This window comes from Coenobita brevimanus, chromosome 72 (assembly GCF_032717465.1).
Source record: "Coenobita brevimanus isolate Jiangsu-jjx chromosome 72, ASM3271746v2, whole genome shotgun sequence".
Taxonomy (NCBI): domain Eukaryota; kingdom Metazoa; phylum Arthropoda; class Malacostraca; order Decapoda; family Coenobitidae; genus Coenobita; species Coenobita brevimanus.
This window is the reverse complement of record NC_137025.1, coordinates 8,526,992-8,545,000: the sequence shown is the minus strand read 5'-3', so window position 1 is coordinate 8,545,000 and position 18,009 is coordinate 8,526,992. Positions and strand designations below refer to the sequence as shown.

The window sequence follows — 18,009 nt, the reverse complement described above, 5'->3', positions numbered from 1 at the left end:
CTAATCCTTCTGCTTACACTGTTAATCTTTCTTCTCTGTTGGGCTCCTCCGATCACAACCTCATACCTTAACCTGTCCCATCGCTCCAGTACAGCCTGTGGACCCTCCAAAGAAATGTCGGTTGTGGCACTTCGGGGCTGTTGATTGGGAGGTCCTAAGGCAGTACTTTTTTATTGTTCCTGGAATGATTATCACTTCCACGGCCGGGAGCCATCCGAGTGTGCCTTGCATATTACGGAGGTTACTCTCTCGGGCACAGAAGCATACATTTCTTTCTCGTATCCTTTGGCTAATGCAAGAAAAAAAAAAACCCTAGTTTAATCACACTTGCTCCAATTCTGTCCACAACAAGGAGGAGGCCTATAAAATTTACCAGAGCCAACCCACCCCTGAATCACAATGCTTTTATGTTTCTGCCAGGAATCGTGTTGTTTGTTCATCGCTCTGCTGAAAATAATTTCATCCATACTAAATGCTCTGAACTCTCCAACTCAAATTCTTCCCGTTCCTTTTGGCACCTTGCCAAGAACATTTCTAACAACTTTAACTCATCATCCTTCCCTCTTCTTTTCTACACTGATGGCTCTGTTGATATTTCTTCTACTGATAAAGCAGATCTCTTCTCTCAGACTTTCTCCTCCAATACCACCTAAAAAGATTCCAGTGCTATTCCTCCATCACTTCCCCCTTCTGACTTCCTCATGGCTGACATCAACTTCTTCAGCTGATGTATTTTCTGCCATCACTGGCCTCAATACTAACAGGGCAAATGGGCCTGATGGGCTCTCCTGTTGTCCTCAAGAACTGTGCTTCTGTGCTTACACCCTGCCTAGGTTAGCTCTCTTGCCTTTGTCTATCAACTTGTATTTCTCCTTCTTGCTGGATGTTTGCTCTCATTCAGCCAGTCCCAAAGACGGGTGACCATTCCCAACCCTCTAACTATCGCCCAACTGCTTTAACATCCTGTGTCTCAAAAGTTTTCGAGTCTGTTCTTAACAAAAATCTTTTAAAGCCTCTTTCCTATCACAAACTTCTTTTTGATCATCAGTACGGGTTCCATCAAGGATGCTCCACCGGCGATCTTCTCACCTATCTTTCAGACTCTTGGTCATCCTCCTTTTGGGACTTTGGCAAAAGCTTTACCGCTGCACTTGACATCTCAAAGACTTTCGATTGAGTCTGGCATAAATCTTTAATTTCTAAACTGCCCTCCAACGGTTTCTATCCATCTATCTGTACCTTCATCTATAGCTTCCTTTCTGGTCGTTCTATAGCTGCTGTTGTAGACAGCTACTGTGCTCCTAGATCTATCAATGGTGGTGTTCTTCAGGGCTCTGTCCTATCACCAACTCTCTTCCTTTTATTCATCAATGACCTTCTAAGCTGTACATCTAACCCTATCCACTCATGCGCTGATGATTCCACCCTTCACCTTTCCATTCAATTCCTGCAACGTCAACTTCAGCAGTTACTTCAACAAGGGATGAGGCTACGGCACACCTAATGTCTGACTTGGCTTGTATCTCTGACTCGGGTAAAAGTAATCTTGTTGTTTTCAGTGCATTAAAGACTCAGCTCTTACACCTATCAACCCAACAAAATCTTCCACAACAGTATACACTAATGTTTAATAATATCCAACTCAATCCTGCATCATCCTTAAACAAACTTGGGGCTTCATTCTCTTAGGACTTATCTTGGAGAGATCATGTTACATCTCTTGCAAAATCTGCTTCCAAGAGACTGGGTGTGTTAAGCCGACTTCGTACCATCTTTACCCCTGCACAGTGGATGACTTTATACACGGGTTTTATTCACCCATGTGTAGAGTACAACTCTCATGAGAGGAGGCTCCCCATGTACAGCTCTTCCTAAAAGAGTGGAGTCAAAGGCATTTCGTCTCATTAACTCTCCTCCTCTTACTGGCTCCCTTCAACCTCTCTCTCTTCATTGCACTGTTGCATCTTTATCTCTTTTTTATCGCTACTTCAATGGTCACTGCTCCTCTGAACTGTCTGCATGCATCCCTCCACCTTTACAACGGTTGTGTAGCACCCGTCTAGCAACAAACTCTCACCCCTTTTCTGTCCTACTCTCTAATGCAAGAGTTAACCATTACTCCCAGTCCTTCATTTATGCAACAAGTCAAGTCTGGAACTGTCTCCCTCAGTCTGTATTTCCTCCTTCCTATTATCTTTCAAATGCAGTGTGTCCAGTCATCTGGAAATGAACGGATCTTGAATCTGACTCTTTTGTATTTTTTTTTCTCGGAAGGAATGGTTTGTGGGCTCCTGGCCTTTGGTTCCTTCTTCCTTGCATTAAAAAAAAAAAAAAAAAAGGAGCCTCCAAAACCCTTGGTACTGGGGGCCAAAAATCCAACAAAGGCTCCGGCACGGAATGGGATACCAGGTCTTCAAAACTAGGGGAGTGTATAAGGGTTTTACATGTAAAATAAAGCTAGAAAATCTGAAACCCTGAATGATGGTAAAACATATGTATGAACCAATTCACTGGGTACTCTGGCAACAATGGCAGACTTGAAGGAAGCATGGGATGGGCTTAGTCAGCACTCCCCTGTCAGGGCTTGGGGCTGTGCAGGTGCAACCTGTGGTCCATCCCCATCTTTTATTCATTCTATCTATGGAACAGAGAGGCTGCTACAGATCAAGCAGCATGGACACCCACCACTGGGTGACCAATGCCAGCACATGCAAGTACATTGGAGACATTAAACAAAACTAAATAAAATGAACTTTTTTTTTCTTCCCCTGACCCTCATCAACTTACTACTTTACATTGAAAAGCCAGGTTAAGGCAATGACTAGGTCGTTACGACAAAAACAACAAAAATTATGATAAGAAAAGACTCACAGTATACTAACCATGTGCTCTGTGGTTTTGCAGTGGTTCTCAAGGCTGGTTCCAACTGTACACTCACAACTGTGGCATCGCCGAGACCCAGTCACCTTCTTTGGCAGTCTCTTACATGCCAGCTGGTATGGAATTGGCAACAAAAGAGCTGATTAGCAGTTTGCATTCCTGTAAATGTCAGTTACTTAACCATATTCTTATACTATTATATAAAAAAATCTTCTGAAACTCATGGACTGCAGAAATTCTGTCTCTTCAGCCAGTTGCTCCTAGCTCTACTCCAAAGATCTTTCACTGAATTTATGTTAACACTTTACAGGGCTAGCCATGCGTAACTGTTCTACCTCGTTCCCAGGCCGGGGATGAGTTGCCTATGAAATGAAGCTATGCTGCCTTTGGGGGCTCCACGGATTTACCACTCACGCACTCCACAAAATGTGCATACGCCGTTTTGCTTTGACATAATATAGCACCCTTTTCTTCATACATACATACATATATATATATATATATATATATTACTTTTTTTGTTGTGGTAGTAATGTACAGTACAACGTATTATGCATATATCATGAAAATTTCATCCAATTTTGACCATAAATAACTGGGAAACATGTGCTGGAAAAAAAAAAAAAAATGGAAATGTGCTAAAAAGGTACAGTACGATGCACATTTACTCTCAAAAGAAATTACTTATTCAATATTTGATAATACAATCACAAGATACAACTAACTTACACTTCCCATAAAATTATCAGGTCTCTGTGATATCTGATTTAAAAAAAACACACACACACACACCATTACTTACTTACCAAAGATTTGTGTTTTTTTCTACATCATAACTGAGGCGTTGAGTCGAATAATGACAAACGTGCCAAATCAATTTTTTAAGATAAACAGTCACAAAAATTTTTGTTTCAACTTATTAACCAGCAGCCCAATTTCTATGTCCCCAAAAAACAGGGCTGGTAAAATATTTTAAGATACATAAGAATAAAATACAAACATGATATATCAGGTTATAAAGCTGTTCAGCTATTAACCCCATATCATGGTACCTCTATGGAAAAAAAAAAAAAAAAAAAAAAGGAAAATAACCACAAAAATGAAAAGGACAATCACCAACCTACGTACACTAGTCTATCTATCTATTGCCAGACATCTTAATCCCATAAGGGGTGGCCACAAACAAATCACCTCCACGTCACCCTGTCCCCCGCCATTTCACAGCCCTGCTCCCAACTCACACCCCCCTCTCTCATATGCCTCTCCAATCCATCCTTCCATCTCATCCTCGGCCTCCCCCTCCCTCTCCCCCCTTCCACCTCACTCATATACACTCTCCTCGTCAGTCTCTCACCCTCCATCCTCTCCACATAGCCAAACCACCTCAGTGTGTTCCTCCTAATGCTTCCTATCACATCCACACCACAACGCTCCTTCATTTGTCAGCCTGTCTCTCCATGTGACTCCACAGGCTCCTCTTAAATAACTCATTTCCACTGCTCTCACTCTTGACTTATGTCCTTCCAACAACGTCCAAGCTTCACTTCCATACATTAGAGTTGGTATCACAATACTGTCATGTAGTAACTTTTCACTTCCACGCTCAATTCCCTGTTTCTTATCACTGCTTTCAAGGAATCAGCAACCTTTCTTCCTTGTTGTACCCTTTCAAGCACTTCACCCTCCAAACTTCCATCCTTACTCATCACACTACCCAAGTACTTAAATGTACTCTCATTTTCCATTTCCTCACCATCCAACCTCACTGTACATTCACTGACTTCACCTCTCTTAAAGACCATCACTTTACTCTTCCCTACATTCACCTTTAGATTCCATTTCTTACACACTCTCCCAAACTCGTCCAACAAGCCCTGCAGCTCCTCTTCATCTTCACTTAACAACACAGTATCACCTGCAACTAACAGTACAGGGAGTTTCCAAACACTACCCTCTCTCACCAGAGCCACTCCAACATCCACTACCCTACCTTGTACCTCTTTTATTACCCCATCCACGTACAGATTGAACAACCATGGAGACATGACACATCCCTGTTTCAACCCAACCTTCAGAAAGAAAAATTCACTCAGTTCACCATCCACACACACTGCAGCCTTAGCACCCTCATACATACTCTTCACAGCAGTCAACAACTTCCCATCTACTCCATATAGTCTTAATACTTTCCATAATCCTTGTTTATCCACCCTGCCATATGCTTTCTCCAAATCCATGAAGGCCGCATACAACTTCTTTCCTTTCTCTAGAAACTTTTCCACTAAAGATCTAAGAATGAATACCTGATCTACACAACCTCTTCCCTTCCTAATTCCTCTGTTATTTCTTTAACTCTGTCAATAAGTATCCTACCATACACTTTACCTAATACACTAAGAAGACAAATGCCCCTATGATTACCACACACTTCTTTTTCCCCTTTTCCTTTGTACAAGGGAATAATTATACCTGACTTCCAAACCTCCAGGACTCTACCTTCCCCCCTGGGCCAATCTGCACATCTTCCACATCCATTCTACTACTATCTCTCCCCCATGCTTCAGCATTTCACCACACACTTCATCAATTCCTGGGACTTTCCCCAATTTGACTTTCTTCATTGCTTCCACAACTTCCATCCTACTGATTTCTTCCTGTCTTCTCACCTCCCTCCTTCTCCCAGCCATTCCCCAGCCACTTATACATGCATTACTTCCATTCTCTATGTTCTCTCCATCTGCTCACTTTTTCTCCTTTCTCCACTAGCAATCTACCATTTTTATCTCTCACTCCCCTACTAACTTCACTGCCACCCTGTCTTACTCTCTTCACCTCTTTCCAGATCATTTTCTTACAGTCCCTCCACTTTACACTCAATTCCTTCCAAATTCCTCATGCACTCTCTTCTTACTCTCTCTTACTAATCTTTTCACCTCTCTCTTCCTTTCTCCATATAACTCTCTCTTCCACCTCTCAACTTCTTCCACACCCCTATTTCTCATCCATTCATTGTATGCTTTCTTCCTTTGTGCCACAGCCTGTCTCACCTCCTCATTCCACCATGCTGTTTCTTGCACCCCCTTCCGTCTTCTCTTCACCCCACACACCACATCACATACTGCACGTATTTCTTCTGTGAATATCTTGCACACACATTCCATGTCCCCCATCTGCTCCAATTCATATCTACTCAATCATTCCTCCACTTCTCTCTTATATTCTGTCTTTTTCTCATCCTCTTGTAACCTTTCCACTCTCCTTGCAACTACTCCTTCCTCCAGTGCGTCCCTTCTTCTATTTCTCCATCTTACTTGGATCTTGATTCTGACCACCACCAAGTAGTTGTCAGAAAGTCCACTTCCCCAACCTCTATAAGCTCTTGCATCCATTACACATCTTCGCACCCTTTCATCCACACACACATAATCAATCATTGCCCTCCTTTCATTCAGTTCACCACCCACCCTTTTCATCACTCACCATGTATACCTGTGGATCATTTCATGCCTGAAGAGGGTATTGGCTATCACCAACCCCCTCCCGGCACAAATGTCCACTAACGCACTGCCATTCTCATCTATCTCAGCAGGCACACCCCACTCACCAACTATTCCATCCACCTTCACATTCCCTACTTTACCATTCATATCACCGATCAAAAACACTCTCTCATTCCTTCCAAACTTTTCCATGCACACTTCCACATTTGTCCAGAACTCTTCTCTCACTCTGCTTACACGATCTTGCGTTGGCACATACACGCACACAATCGCCCACATTTGTATTCCAACTTTCAATCTTACCCCCACAATCTTTGAACCAACTGATCCATACTCTCCTATGTTCTTCTTCCATCTTTTACTCACAACAATACACACTCCTTCTTTTGCCCTCTCATTCTCACCTACTCCTGCACATATACCCCATTCATACTCCCATTCTCTCTCACTCTCTCGTCTCCATTTAGTTTCAGTTACTCCACATACATCCACTTTCGCACCCTCAAGCACCTGAACAATCTCTCTCTCTTTCACCTCATCATTCACATCCCTTACATTCCACGTTGCGATCCATACCATGTCCTTTGTCCAGTCCATGGTCGTCATCTTTTGGTCAATCCTCGTCCGAGGCTTCTTGTTTGTCTTTTTTGTTAGCTGTTTTCCGGGGAGGGGCACTAACCCTAAGCCAACCCTTTTAGTCGCTTCATACGACAAGCAGGGATACTGAGGGAGTATTCTTGAAAACCCCCATACCCACAGAGGGTAGTGCTGAACGTATTTAGGTGCTGTGGGGGGGGGGGTTGAGGATTAACAGTAGTCTAGTATATCATCAGTTTAATGCCTTCCGTTCATCCCTAACTTGTTTCAGATTAGGACAAGTGCCTTGACTGTCAGTTTCCACTGATCCAATTACAGCCACTTTCCCAAAAACAGAACAAACTCTATGCTCCTCTAAACCGTGAATGCTGAGGAATGATGATTGGCAAACATCATAAGTTACACTGGCATACTCAACATTATAACCAATTGTAGTGACTTGCATAATTTATGGCCCTTGACACGAGGCCGGCTCATAGCAACACTTTTCACAAGACTGGCAATGTAACTATTCTGTTATAATCACTCATTGCCCAAAATGCTGTAAATAGATCACTTACCATTGCCCAAGTTGTTGAAGCAACCACACTTACAAGGAGGACTGATTTTCACTGCTGGCACTTCCTTTTTTGTGCTATAACTCGTGTATGCTTCCCCAGCATTTTGTTTTTGATTGGCAACTGCATGTTTCCAAGAAGATGGATCACATTTTCACTTCTGTGTACGCTCAGGGACCTCCTGGTGGTCATCACTATCTAAATCACTCCTGTTGTGATGTAAAATCACTGTACATCTGAGGTGAAAATAATGTACAGCACTAAACCAAAGGCACATCTATGTGGCTTTCAGTGTAAACAGAACTGGGAAGGGCAGGATCTGGCCATATCCACCAGCCGACACACCCAAAAAATACAGCGCTGATTGGCTGTGTGACATCATTATGAGTCCCACCACTCATTAGCAGCCTGGAGGAGTGCCTGCTGGCATGTTCGTCTTTCTCCCGCTACAACTTTCCTCGGGAGAGACACAAGCCACATGTACTAACCTGCAGCATGTTGGGACAAGAATCCACCTTCCTGTATAGGACTTTCGACCATGCTGTAAAGACAAACGTGCCGTGAACATGTTTCCATAGGATAGAAAAATGGCAAACAAGTGTGCTGCGACCTAAATCTCAATTTTAGATTTTTGGCACGTTCATCGTTATTCAACTAAACCCCTCATATGATATCAAAATACAATATATAAAAAAAGGTATGCATCATATATGAAATAAGGTACAGTACTGTACTGTATATCATAAAAATTTGAGTGATAATCATCATCATCTGGATCCCCTTTCCCACCCCAGGGCAGGGTGAGGAGTAGCAATGTCCAGACAGCCCAAATTTGCCCAATCCAATGGGCCATGCTTCCATTCACTCATCATTCAAGCCCCTGGAATCCTGGCTCTATCGGATACACCAAAAACATTCACCACGTTCTGTAGCTTCACATAAACATATCCAATCGAGTCAATCATACTATGATATCAAAATAGATGAAATAAGGAATTTATCACATGAAATAAGGTATCTCATAAAAATCTGAGCAATAAAAAAAAAAAAAGGGGGGGCAAGCAGTCTCCCTCAAAATACAATGTGCATTTACATAAAAAAAATTATTTATTCAATATTTCATAATACAGTGACAAAATACAACTAATTTCACACTTCCTTTAAAATTTTCAGGTCTCTGTGATGATATCTGACCAAAAAAAAAAAAAAAAAAAAAAAGTGAAAATAAAAAATAACAACATAGGCATAAAAAATATATACAGTACAGTATACAATGTATAAAATTACACACCCAAGATTTGTGTTTATTTACTATATTTTAATATGATAAATCAGCTCTCTGGGATAGAAAATAATGAAACAGAAGAAATGACGCGCAGGCGTGGCATTGGCCCGGATTTGGTTGGCTAACAAATGGTGCATCGGCATATCATCAGCCTGGTAAAGTGTTAACGAACTGCCTCTGTTGTGGAAGTTAGACACCTTAGGTAAGTGTGTTGTTCTGTGACAGGCAGCGTTATAATGAAAGCAGAGTAGAATGCCTGTAGGTTGTATTTCATACTGTGAGAGTAATGCGCATGTGTGCCATGGGATGATGGGCAATAGTACAATAGTACTGTACATTTTTCTGACGGTGGGGGGAGGAGTGAGATGCATGAGGTCAGTATTCTGTGGCAGATAAAGCAGCATTATTACGATGGCAGAATGCACTGATGGTTCACTTATTCAGGAGATAAGTGTGCAGTCCATGAGTAATATTTTCCATATTGCAAACCTAAGCACTATTGACACCTTACCTTGGCCTCTGACAGTAGAACATTCATTGCAGCTGCACAGCGTGCATGGAACGTCTGCGTGATAAGTTCGTGGTTCTTGCCCCCTAGATGGCTCAAATATGCCTGTGTATAAGAAGTAAATTTACTGTCACCATCATGAAAAAAGTAAAGATGGAGCTATCTTATCAAACTATCTGTACTAAAAATTGCTGATGATAGAAAATACTTTTACAGCATGAAAAAGTTTTTTGTTTCACCTCAAAAACATGAACACATAAGAATCAGAATTAACCCAGTCATAATTACGGACACACTTCACACTTCAGTATTACTGTATATTCTTGCTGAATATCAGACGCCTTTCTTCATCCAAGAGAAAACTCAATAAATTTCTTTAAAGTGGAGAGAATGGAGAATGAAAGACTGACTAAGAGGGTGTATGTGGGTGAGGTGGGAGGAGGGAGAGGGAGAGGTAGACCAAAGATGAGGTGGAGGGATGGAGTTGAGAGGTATATGAGGGAGGGGGGGGGTGAGTTGGGGGGAGGGTAGTCAAATGGTGGGTGACAGAGCGACTTGGAGGCGTTTTGTCTGCGGCCACCCTTTGCGGGATTAGGGCGTCGGGCAATAGATAGATAGATAGATATATACAGTATATATATATATATATATATATATATATATCAAAAGTGAGAGGTAAGGGCATCCAAAATCCAGTTACTTGATGCAGTGCTTCCTTCATGTGATTCTGCTTTAAGTGACAAGCCAAACAGCTTCTTAGGGTTGAGAACTATTTACCATATTGGTTGTTAACCATATAACCAAATGGATGCCTGGTGGTCTAATGAGTTAAGGCTTTCAAACATTTAAGGCCCAAAAGGTCTGCGTCCAAGGGATGGTTTGAGTACTGGTATACTGCTCATAATACTACAGTATTTTGCTCATATAACTACAGTACTTAGGGTCAATGTCGGTTCTACCACTAGGAGAACTAAGTGACCGCCTATTGCGGCATCAACTAGGGGACACAGATTTCCACTAAATATAAAATATTCAAGTAAATTTCTGTAGATCCAACACTCTTTAGGTGCAACAATAACTGAACTGCCACAAAAGGTCTGCATATTTTCCAAGCCTAAAATACATTAAAGTCTGAGGAGGGGCCACAGGCACACCATCACATTTACCTAGGGGATCAGATGCCTTAGGACTAGCACTGCTTAGTGCTGTGCAATTAGCGATTAGTCAGTCATGCCATAAATGGTGAGCCTACTTATTCACACACTACACCTAGCAATATTTTCCTTCTTCTGCATATGGTATTACACAACATATAGAGAAGCAATGTTTTTCCTTTTTCAAACTATTACAGTAGATGAGTACAGCACCAAAATCTCCCAATCATTTTTCACTGTCAAAAAATACTTCATCACTTCAACTGACAGTGTTTCATAATTCTCATCTGGACACTGGACAACCCATGATGATTGATGAATCAATGAAGGTTGTGGACAATTTCTGCTACCTTGGTGATGTTATCAGTACAGGTGGCAGTGCTGAGCAGAGTGTCACTAAAAGGTGTGATGTTACCCACCCTGACATCTTCAGTATTCTCGTTGTCCATTAAAGGGAGTGTCTGGCATCTGTGTTAGGAGTGTTGTACTGCATGGCAGTGAAACATGAGTAAAAGAATGGATATACAGTACAAGCCATAAGGGTGTGGGAAGTAATTCCATCTGGTGTCTAAGAGATGTGGTGGTATTATAGGTAGACTGCAATGTAATGCTGATTTTGTGTCAGTGGTGTGTCAGGGAGAGCATGTGGAGATTGTCAGGCATGAAAGGACTGATATTGCTGGTGAGTCTCTTGAATGTGTGCAACAGTTTTGCTACTTAGGAGATATGTGTTGGAGGTGGGGCTGAAGTGAGGAGTGGTTGGAAGAAGTTCGAGGAGCTGTTGCCTTTCCTGACACCGAAGGGGCTGTCCCACTGTGCTAAGAGATCTTTGTATGCAGCATGTATTAGAAGTATAATGCTGTATGGTACTGAGACCAAGGCAGCAAAGGAAGAGGATATTCATAGGCTCAAACATACATAAATGACAATGATCAGGTCGATGTGTTGTGCATCCTTGAATGTGAGGCCTGGGGGGGTTGGGTTTACGATTGAAGAGTTGAGAGGAAAGATGGAATCTGAGTTTACTGATGTTGTGATGAGGAGGGATAGACTGTGATGGTCTGAGCATGTGGAATGGATAAGGCATGACAACTGGGTGTGGAAAGTGAGAAATGTGAACGTAGGGATATGGCTGCAAGAGGTAGACCGAAAAAGACCTGGGATGAGGTCATTGAGCATGACCTCAGGGATAAGGGGACTGAATAGGGAGGCTGTCAGAGATCGAGCAGCATAGAGTCACCATTAGGTGACCCAGGCCAATGCATGCAGGCATGTTGGAGCTTTTATAAATGAAATGAAACTAATAAACAATACAAGCACAACAGGATATTCTCTAAAGAGCTGAAGCACAACAGGATATCCTCTAAAGAGCTGAAGCACAACAAGATATTCACTAAAGAGCTGAAGCACAACAGGATATCCTCTAAAGAGCTGAAGCACTACAGGATATCCTCTAAAGAGCCGAGCTGATGGCTAGGAGTAGTAAACATAAAAGAGGGAGAAGAAATGAGATCGTTATGGGATGGACATGTCTAGAAAACTGACTGGGGGAGTTGGGTGAGTGTGTGTAGAAACAATAGGTGCCAGGCCACTGATGGAGAGGTGGACAGAGGAAGACATGGCATGAGGTGGTGAGTGCTGACCTCACATCAAGAGGTACTACCAGAAAGCTGGCACCGAAGACAGCAAGGTGAATGATTGCTATAAGGTGAACCCCACTGACCCATGCTACACACAAAACATGTAAAACTGAAAATGATAATGACAAAGGAGCACCTGGCGAATCTTTTCAGATTAACAGATGACAGCAAATTATTATTATTATTTATTTATTTATTTTTTCTGAATGTATGCCAAGTTGGTAAAATTAAATAAAGGGGACAAATAGACCACAGGCCCCACCCACACGCACAGTCCCAAGTCCAGGCATGGGACCTAGGGCCCACAGCCCACCAGCTGTGACCAGCAGCTGTGGCAGTGGCCACAGGGCACCTTGCCAGGACAGTTACAGGAACACCCTTCAAGCATGACTTGGCACTGTAACTGCCGTTATTATGCGCCCAATGATAAGGCAGCCTCCTGGGGCATTATTCCCTCTTACTGAAAAGGTTACAGAAGCATTCTGACCACACACACATCCCAGACACAAGTGATGCATGGTTACAACCATTAAGCCCAACTCACCTTTGTGTTGGGGAATTTCACCATGTCACACATGTGGCACTTCAAAGCAGAACGCGGGAAAAAGTTATGAGAGTCTGGTTGAGCCTGCAAAGAAGAATAAGAAACAAGAATAGATACATGTACTGTGTAATAATTTACAGATTAATTACCTGATTCTGGTCACCTGGCCTCATGCCCCTATATCTCATGAAGAGCAATATGGAACTATTATGTACTATGGGTCACAAAAGTATTAGTGCACAAGGAGGTCCAATGTCTACCAAAAACATTCAAACAACTGCATACACAGCCAATGTCTCACTGTGTATGAACAATGTCTTTTTATATAAAAATAACATGTGCTAAATGTTTGCAAGAGGATATTGCTAGCTGGTGATATATGACACCTCCCAACATCAGGGCTACCGTGTGGCAGGTTGGACACTAAAATTTCAGCTACCTTCATTCTGTGGTCCCAAATGTTTCAAGCATATTGTGCACTGATAGTTTTGTGACCCACAGAACATGCACACAGACATACACAACTGTGACTGCCATGACAACACCAGTTTGGATTATTTGTCTTCCATTTATTTTTCAATGGTAAGATCTTTCTGAACTAACCAGCTACTGAATAAGTTGCACTGAAGCTAGACTTTTTTTTTTTTTTTTTTTTTTTTACACCATGCAGTGATTCACCTAAAGTGGTATTCCAACAACAAACATCCAAGGCTTTAAATTGAGAATGCCTGTAGTTTAATTATTCATCTTCTGCTTTCAGTAACAATTAACTGTCATATATGTACAAGAAGTGAGAGAGATGCATGTCTGGAAATGAGACCATTAGTTCTGTATTAGGGAATGAAGATGTGGCCCTAGTGAATGTTTCTGTCAGAGACCACATCCAAAACCTGACTACTGACATTATAGGTACAGATTTTTCTTTTCTTTTCTTTTTTTAAAGTGCACCTGATGTGCTTAAAAAATGATACTCCTGTACATACCTCTGCAGACCGAAAAAGACCTGGGATGAGATCACAGAGTGTGACCTCGGGGATAAGGAACTGAACAGGGAGGCTACCAGAGATCAAGCAGGGTGGAGAGCCGCCATTGGGTGACCAAGGCCGACACATGCTAGCATGTTGGAGCCTTTAAAAACAATACGATATGAACGATATATATACATAATTAATGAACATACCGTATGTAGAAAATGTGTTTGGTATGCAATGGAGATTATCACGGCAGCTCGGACAATCTGCTGATCAAAACAACCCTTCTCCCCCCCCCCCCAAAGAGTCTGGACTCGAGAGGTTCTACTGAACTTGGCTGAAAAGTTTACTGACTACTAACCTCATCTGGTTTCTTCTTCTCCTCCTTTGCCTCACCATCCTTTCCTTCCTTCCCTGCTTCTGTCCCACTGAAATGCAGTTGTGAGATTAGAGCTGGGGTAAAAGTTCAACTGTCAAAGTGCATGAAGGAAAGTGGCTTGGACTGGAGGGATGAGAAGGAAATAAGAGGAGAATGAAATGCTTGGGGACATTTTTGTCATGGCCACCATGGATGAATTCTGGGACTGAGCATCTGGCAACAAAGAGGTACAAACAGAGACAGTATTTAATTAGTTTTGATGCTGCATCTGGCAACACAGTGTATATCTTACAATTTCTTATTATAACATCACATTCTTTATCAATATGTGCAGTGCAGCCTACCCTCTAGGTACCAGAGACTAGAATACATATTCTCCCAATCAATGGAAAGGATATGTCTGCTGCCACAATAAACATTTTTACTATCAGGCATCTGGACAGCACTCACTAGATCACCAGTTAGCAGATCCTTGATGGCACATGCTGACAGATGTTTTAATATCCTTAAGATACTCTGTACCTGTACCCTGGACTAATCAAAATCGCTACACTAAAAATGTAACCCCATAACAATTTCTAATTCCTTCTTGATAATGCTTGAGAACTGTAGAGAGCCATGAGGAAACTTCTCCAAATGAAGAGGAAGGAGAATAATCTCTACAACCTCATCAGCACAATAATCTCTTAAAATCTTATTCTTGCAACCACTGGACAGTTTTCCTCACTCTGGGAGCAACTCCGCAGAGGTAAGAGATTGATACATGCACACTCACATTCAAGTTCTCCCTCAATACCAGCTACATGTGTTGAGGTATGGACTACATCACTGTCTGTTCACTACTGTACTTAGAAGCAAAACTGAGAATTTGAGTTCATTTGGAATTTGCTTTGAAGCCAGATGATGACAACTGGATATAACTGGGATGAGTTGAATGATATTCACACATCCTAAGACTGTTTCCTGTAGGGTAAAACAGTTATGGTCAGATATGGATGGTATCAGCCAGTCCTACATTAAACCTGGCAAGGTGCAGGAACCTTAGGCTAGGCTACAGTAGTCCACAACACTTCAATGAGGGTGTACTGCCTACACTCCCAGTGCCATTACTTGGTCAAAAAACTTCCAACTACCTCTTCAAGATATTAACTAATCAACACTACACACAGTCTTTCCTTGACTGAAGCAAGGATCTTGGACAATACATGCAATTTCAGTATGCAAGTATAACTCACCTACTTGAGTAATTGTGGCACTGATATGCAAGACACATTAGAGGAACCACTGACTGTGAGTGTACAGGTATGGTAAAAACTGTCTGTGGCATTGATAAGTTGAAGAAAATATTGTACAAGACACTGCAAAAACACATTTATTTTTGCTTTATCCTACCAATGAGATGAACATCTCTTTTACATCACATCTGCTACTGTCATGTGACTTTATTCAGCTCAGGGAAGAACTCTCTAAATGAAAGGTCTAATGGAGACCTTCCAATCCCAATAATACAAAACGTCTCACCCAGGCTAAATAATATCACCTGATGGTGGGAAGAATAAAAAGGCATCATTCTAAAGATATGAAATACCAGCAGCAGGAATCTGGAAGTGAACTGTTTGGAAGTTTTAAACTCCTGATGCCATCACTGCCATGCACAAGCCAAATTTAATTAACTGGTTATCTACCAAGCATTATTGGTACCTTTCTCCTTATCAGCCACCTGCAAGTTCCTGTTCTAGAACAGGACAGATCAAAGATCCCATTCATAAAGCCCTGTCAAAATGATGGGAAGGTAAACTACAGTGTGTTCCTAAGAAGACAGTGTGAGGATGGAAACTGAGTAAAGTGCTGCTTTACAAATGTGTGTTCCTGATGAGATTAAAAGGTCAGACCACCATGATGGAAGTCAGGGGATGGGGGAGCTCTGACTTTGTGGTTTCGGCAGTCGGAGGTGTGAGAGTGAAGTGAGAGAGGACATGGGGTAGGAAGGCTTACCTCTGTTTACCCTCTTGTGCAGGGGAGCCACCTGTGGCTCCCTCCTTCTTCTCCCCCTCCTTCTCCTCCTCCTCGTCTCCTTCTCTCACTTTCTTGCCTCCAGTGGACTTTTTGTCTTGGTCCTTAACATCCTTTTTCTCTGGCTGAGGCATCTCAAACCTGGCCATTTTCATCTCCTTCAACTGTGAGTGGGTTAACTTGCGGTAGTCGAGACGAGGGCGTCCACGGCCCCGGTACTCCTGGCTCCTGCGGGCGACGTAAGGGCGATCCCGGTACTTGTGGAGGGGCGGCGAGGAGCGCCCAGCCCCGCCCTGCAGGAAGACACACCCTGCTCAACATCCCACTCGCACGAGCCTTTCACAAGTGGGGGACCACCCCAACCGCACACAAGGCTCGGTTACTAAAATTTTACTCAATTGTGTACATAACTCACCCACTCGAGACCTCAGCTGTCTCTTTCAGCGCACCTGAGAAGTCTGGGCGTTGCAGAGAGACCGGCCAATACCGGACACCTCTCCTCGGAATACTTCTTCACTTACAGACTCGACACGTACTCTGGGTTCTCAGGACAACAAGCTACATTCTTTCCTTACAAGGCTTGAAGAAAAAGACAGCACAGTAAATAAAATCTGTCCATATCAGAAGGAAAAACAAAAAGTGCTGATGACTTTTTGCAATGGAGGAAAACATAGCTGTGCTGTAACCTCAGCACCTGGCAAATCTTGAACGGGCTATCAGCAGTTCTCACAGAAGACAGGGTTGATCTGAGATTAAATAAACATAGAGAGGGCAGATCAGTTCTCATCTCTGCCATGGAGAGCAAGAGAATGTATTCTCTTGGCAAAATTTCTTTTTAACAAGCAGTGTTTTGGGATGTGAGTATGGAGAAGGAAAGAAAGGACGAGAATGAAGACCAGACAGACAGAGAACAGGGAGAAAAGTGATCAGGAGAGAAGGGAAAACCAAAAAATAATTTTTTTTTTTCAAGATTAGGAAAAATATAATACAAAAGTGTCCAAATATATGTGTACAGGAATAATGTGGGTGTAAAAAACATGCAGTTTAAAAAGTCTAGTATACTGTCCCCATAAGAATGAGAATGACTAATCACACAATTTAATCTACCAATTATATATATTAAAAAAAAAATAAAATAAATAACACAAAGGGAATAACAGTTTCCTCAGGTTAACCCATTCACTGCTATGGATGACCTTGTGCATTTCATTCAGTTTATTGCAATTTTGTTCAGCTCACAGAAATCCTAGTAGTAAAAAACAACAAACACTTTGCCTAGCTAATAAAATCTTGGCAGGATGGGGAGGAAAAAAACATTAACCTCTTTCACTGCTACATTTTTCTTTTTTTCTAAAACAAATCACTTCATTCAGTCAAGAGAAATCCAAGCAGTCAAAGGATTAAACAGCTCAGTATTGTAATATGGAAACAGATCAGGTTAATATTCCCTTCACTATGACTTATTTTTAAAAGTAAATTCTTGATTCCATCACACAATTTTATTCAGCTTACAGGGGACCTCTCATGGTGAAAAAGGAAGAAACCCTCTCCATTTAACCCTTCGGGACATTGGCTTTTATTCTCCTCCAACTGCCAGATGATTTTATTCAGCAAGGAGAGATCTCTCACAGTGAAGGAAGGGAGCATACCCAGTAGTGACAAACTAGAAAACTGAAGTGATGGAGAGGCATGACACTGGCGAGATGGGAAAGACTTTTGGTATGACTATGATGAAGTAAACAGTAAAGTTGGTCTTCATTTAAATTTAATTTACGTGCATCATCATTTAATTAAAATGTTGCTGATGCCTTTATAAACAATGCTTTTTCAATATTCAACACTTGGAAAAACCTGAAGACAATTTACTATATTCTCTGTATATATCAAATATGCTAAGATGTTAAATGGAAAAGTTACCTGAAATGTAAGCTTGAATCTCGAGACAGAGTACCCAATACATGGTGAGCATATAGGTTAAAGG

The 18,009-nt window shown here is 41.9% G+C and overlaps 1 protein-coding gene across 1 annotated transcript in view; it reads right to left on the bottom strand.

Annotated features, from left to right (window-relative positions):
* The window catches only part of LOC145407012 (uncharacterized), a 122,819-nt gene that overhangs the window by 65,405 nt on the left and 39,405 nt on the right, over window positions 1–18,009 (bottom strand). The window contains exons 4-8 of the mRNA XM_080278026.1: window positions 16,011–16,321; window positions 13,998–14,064; window positions 12,666–12,749; window positions 9,331–9,432; window positions 2,883–2,993 (exon numbers count right to left, since the gene is read on the bottom strand). Coding sequence (XP_080134152.1) covers window positions 2,883–2,993; window positions 9,331–9,432; window positions 12,666–12,749; window positions 13,998–14,064; window positions 16,011–16,321 — 675 coding nt within the window. The remainder of the gene's footprint in view (window positions 1–2,882; window positions 2,994–9,330; window positions 9,433–12,665; window positions 12,750–13,997; window positions 14,065–16,010; window positions 16,322–18,009) is intronic.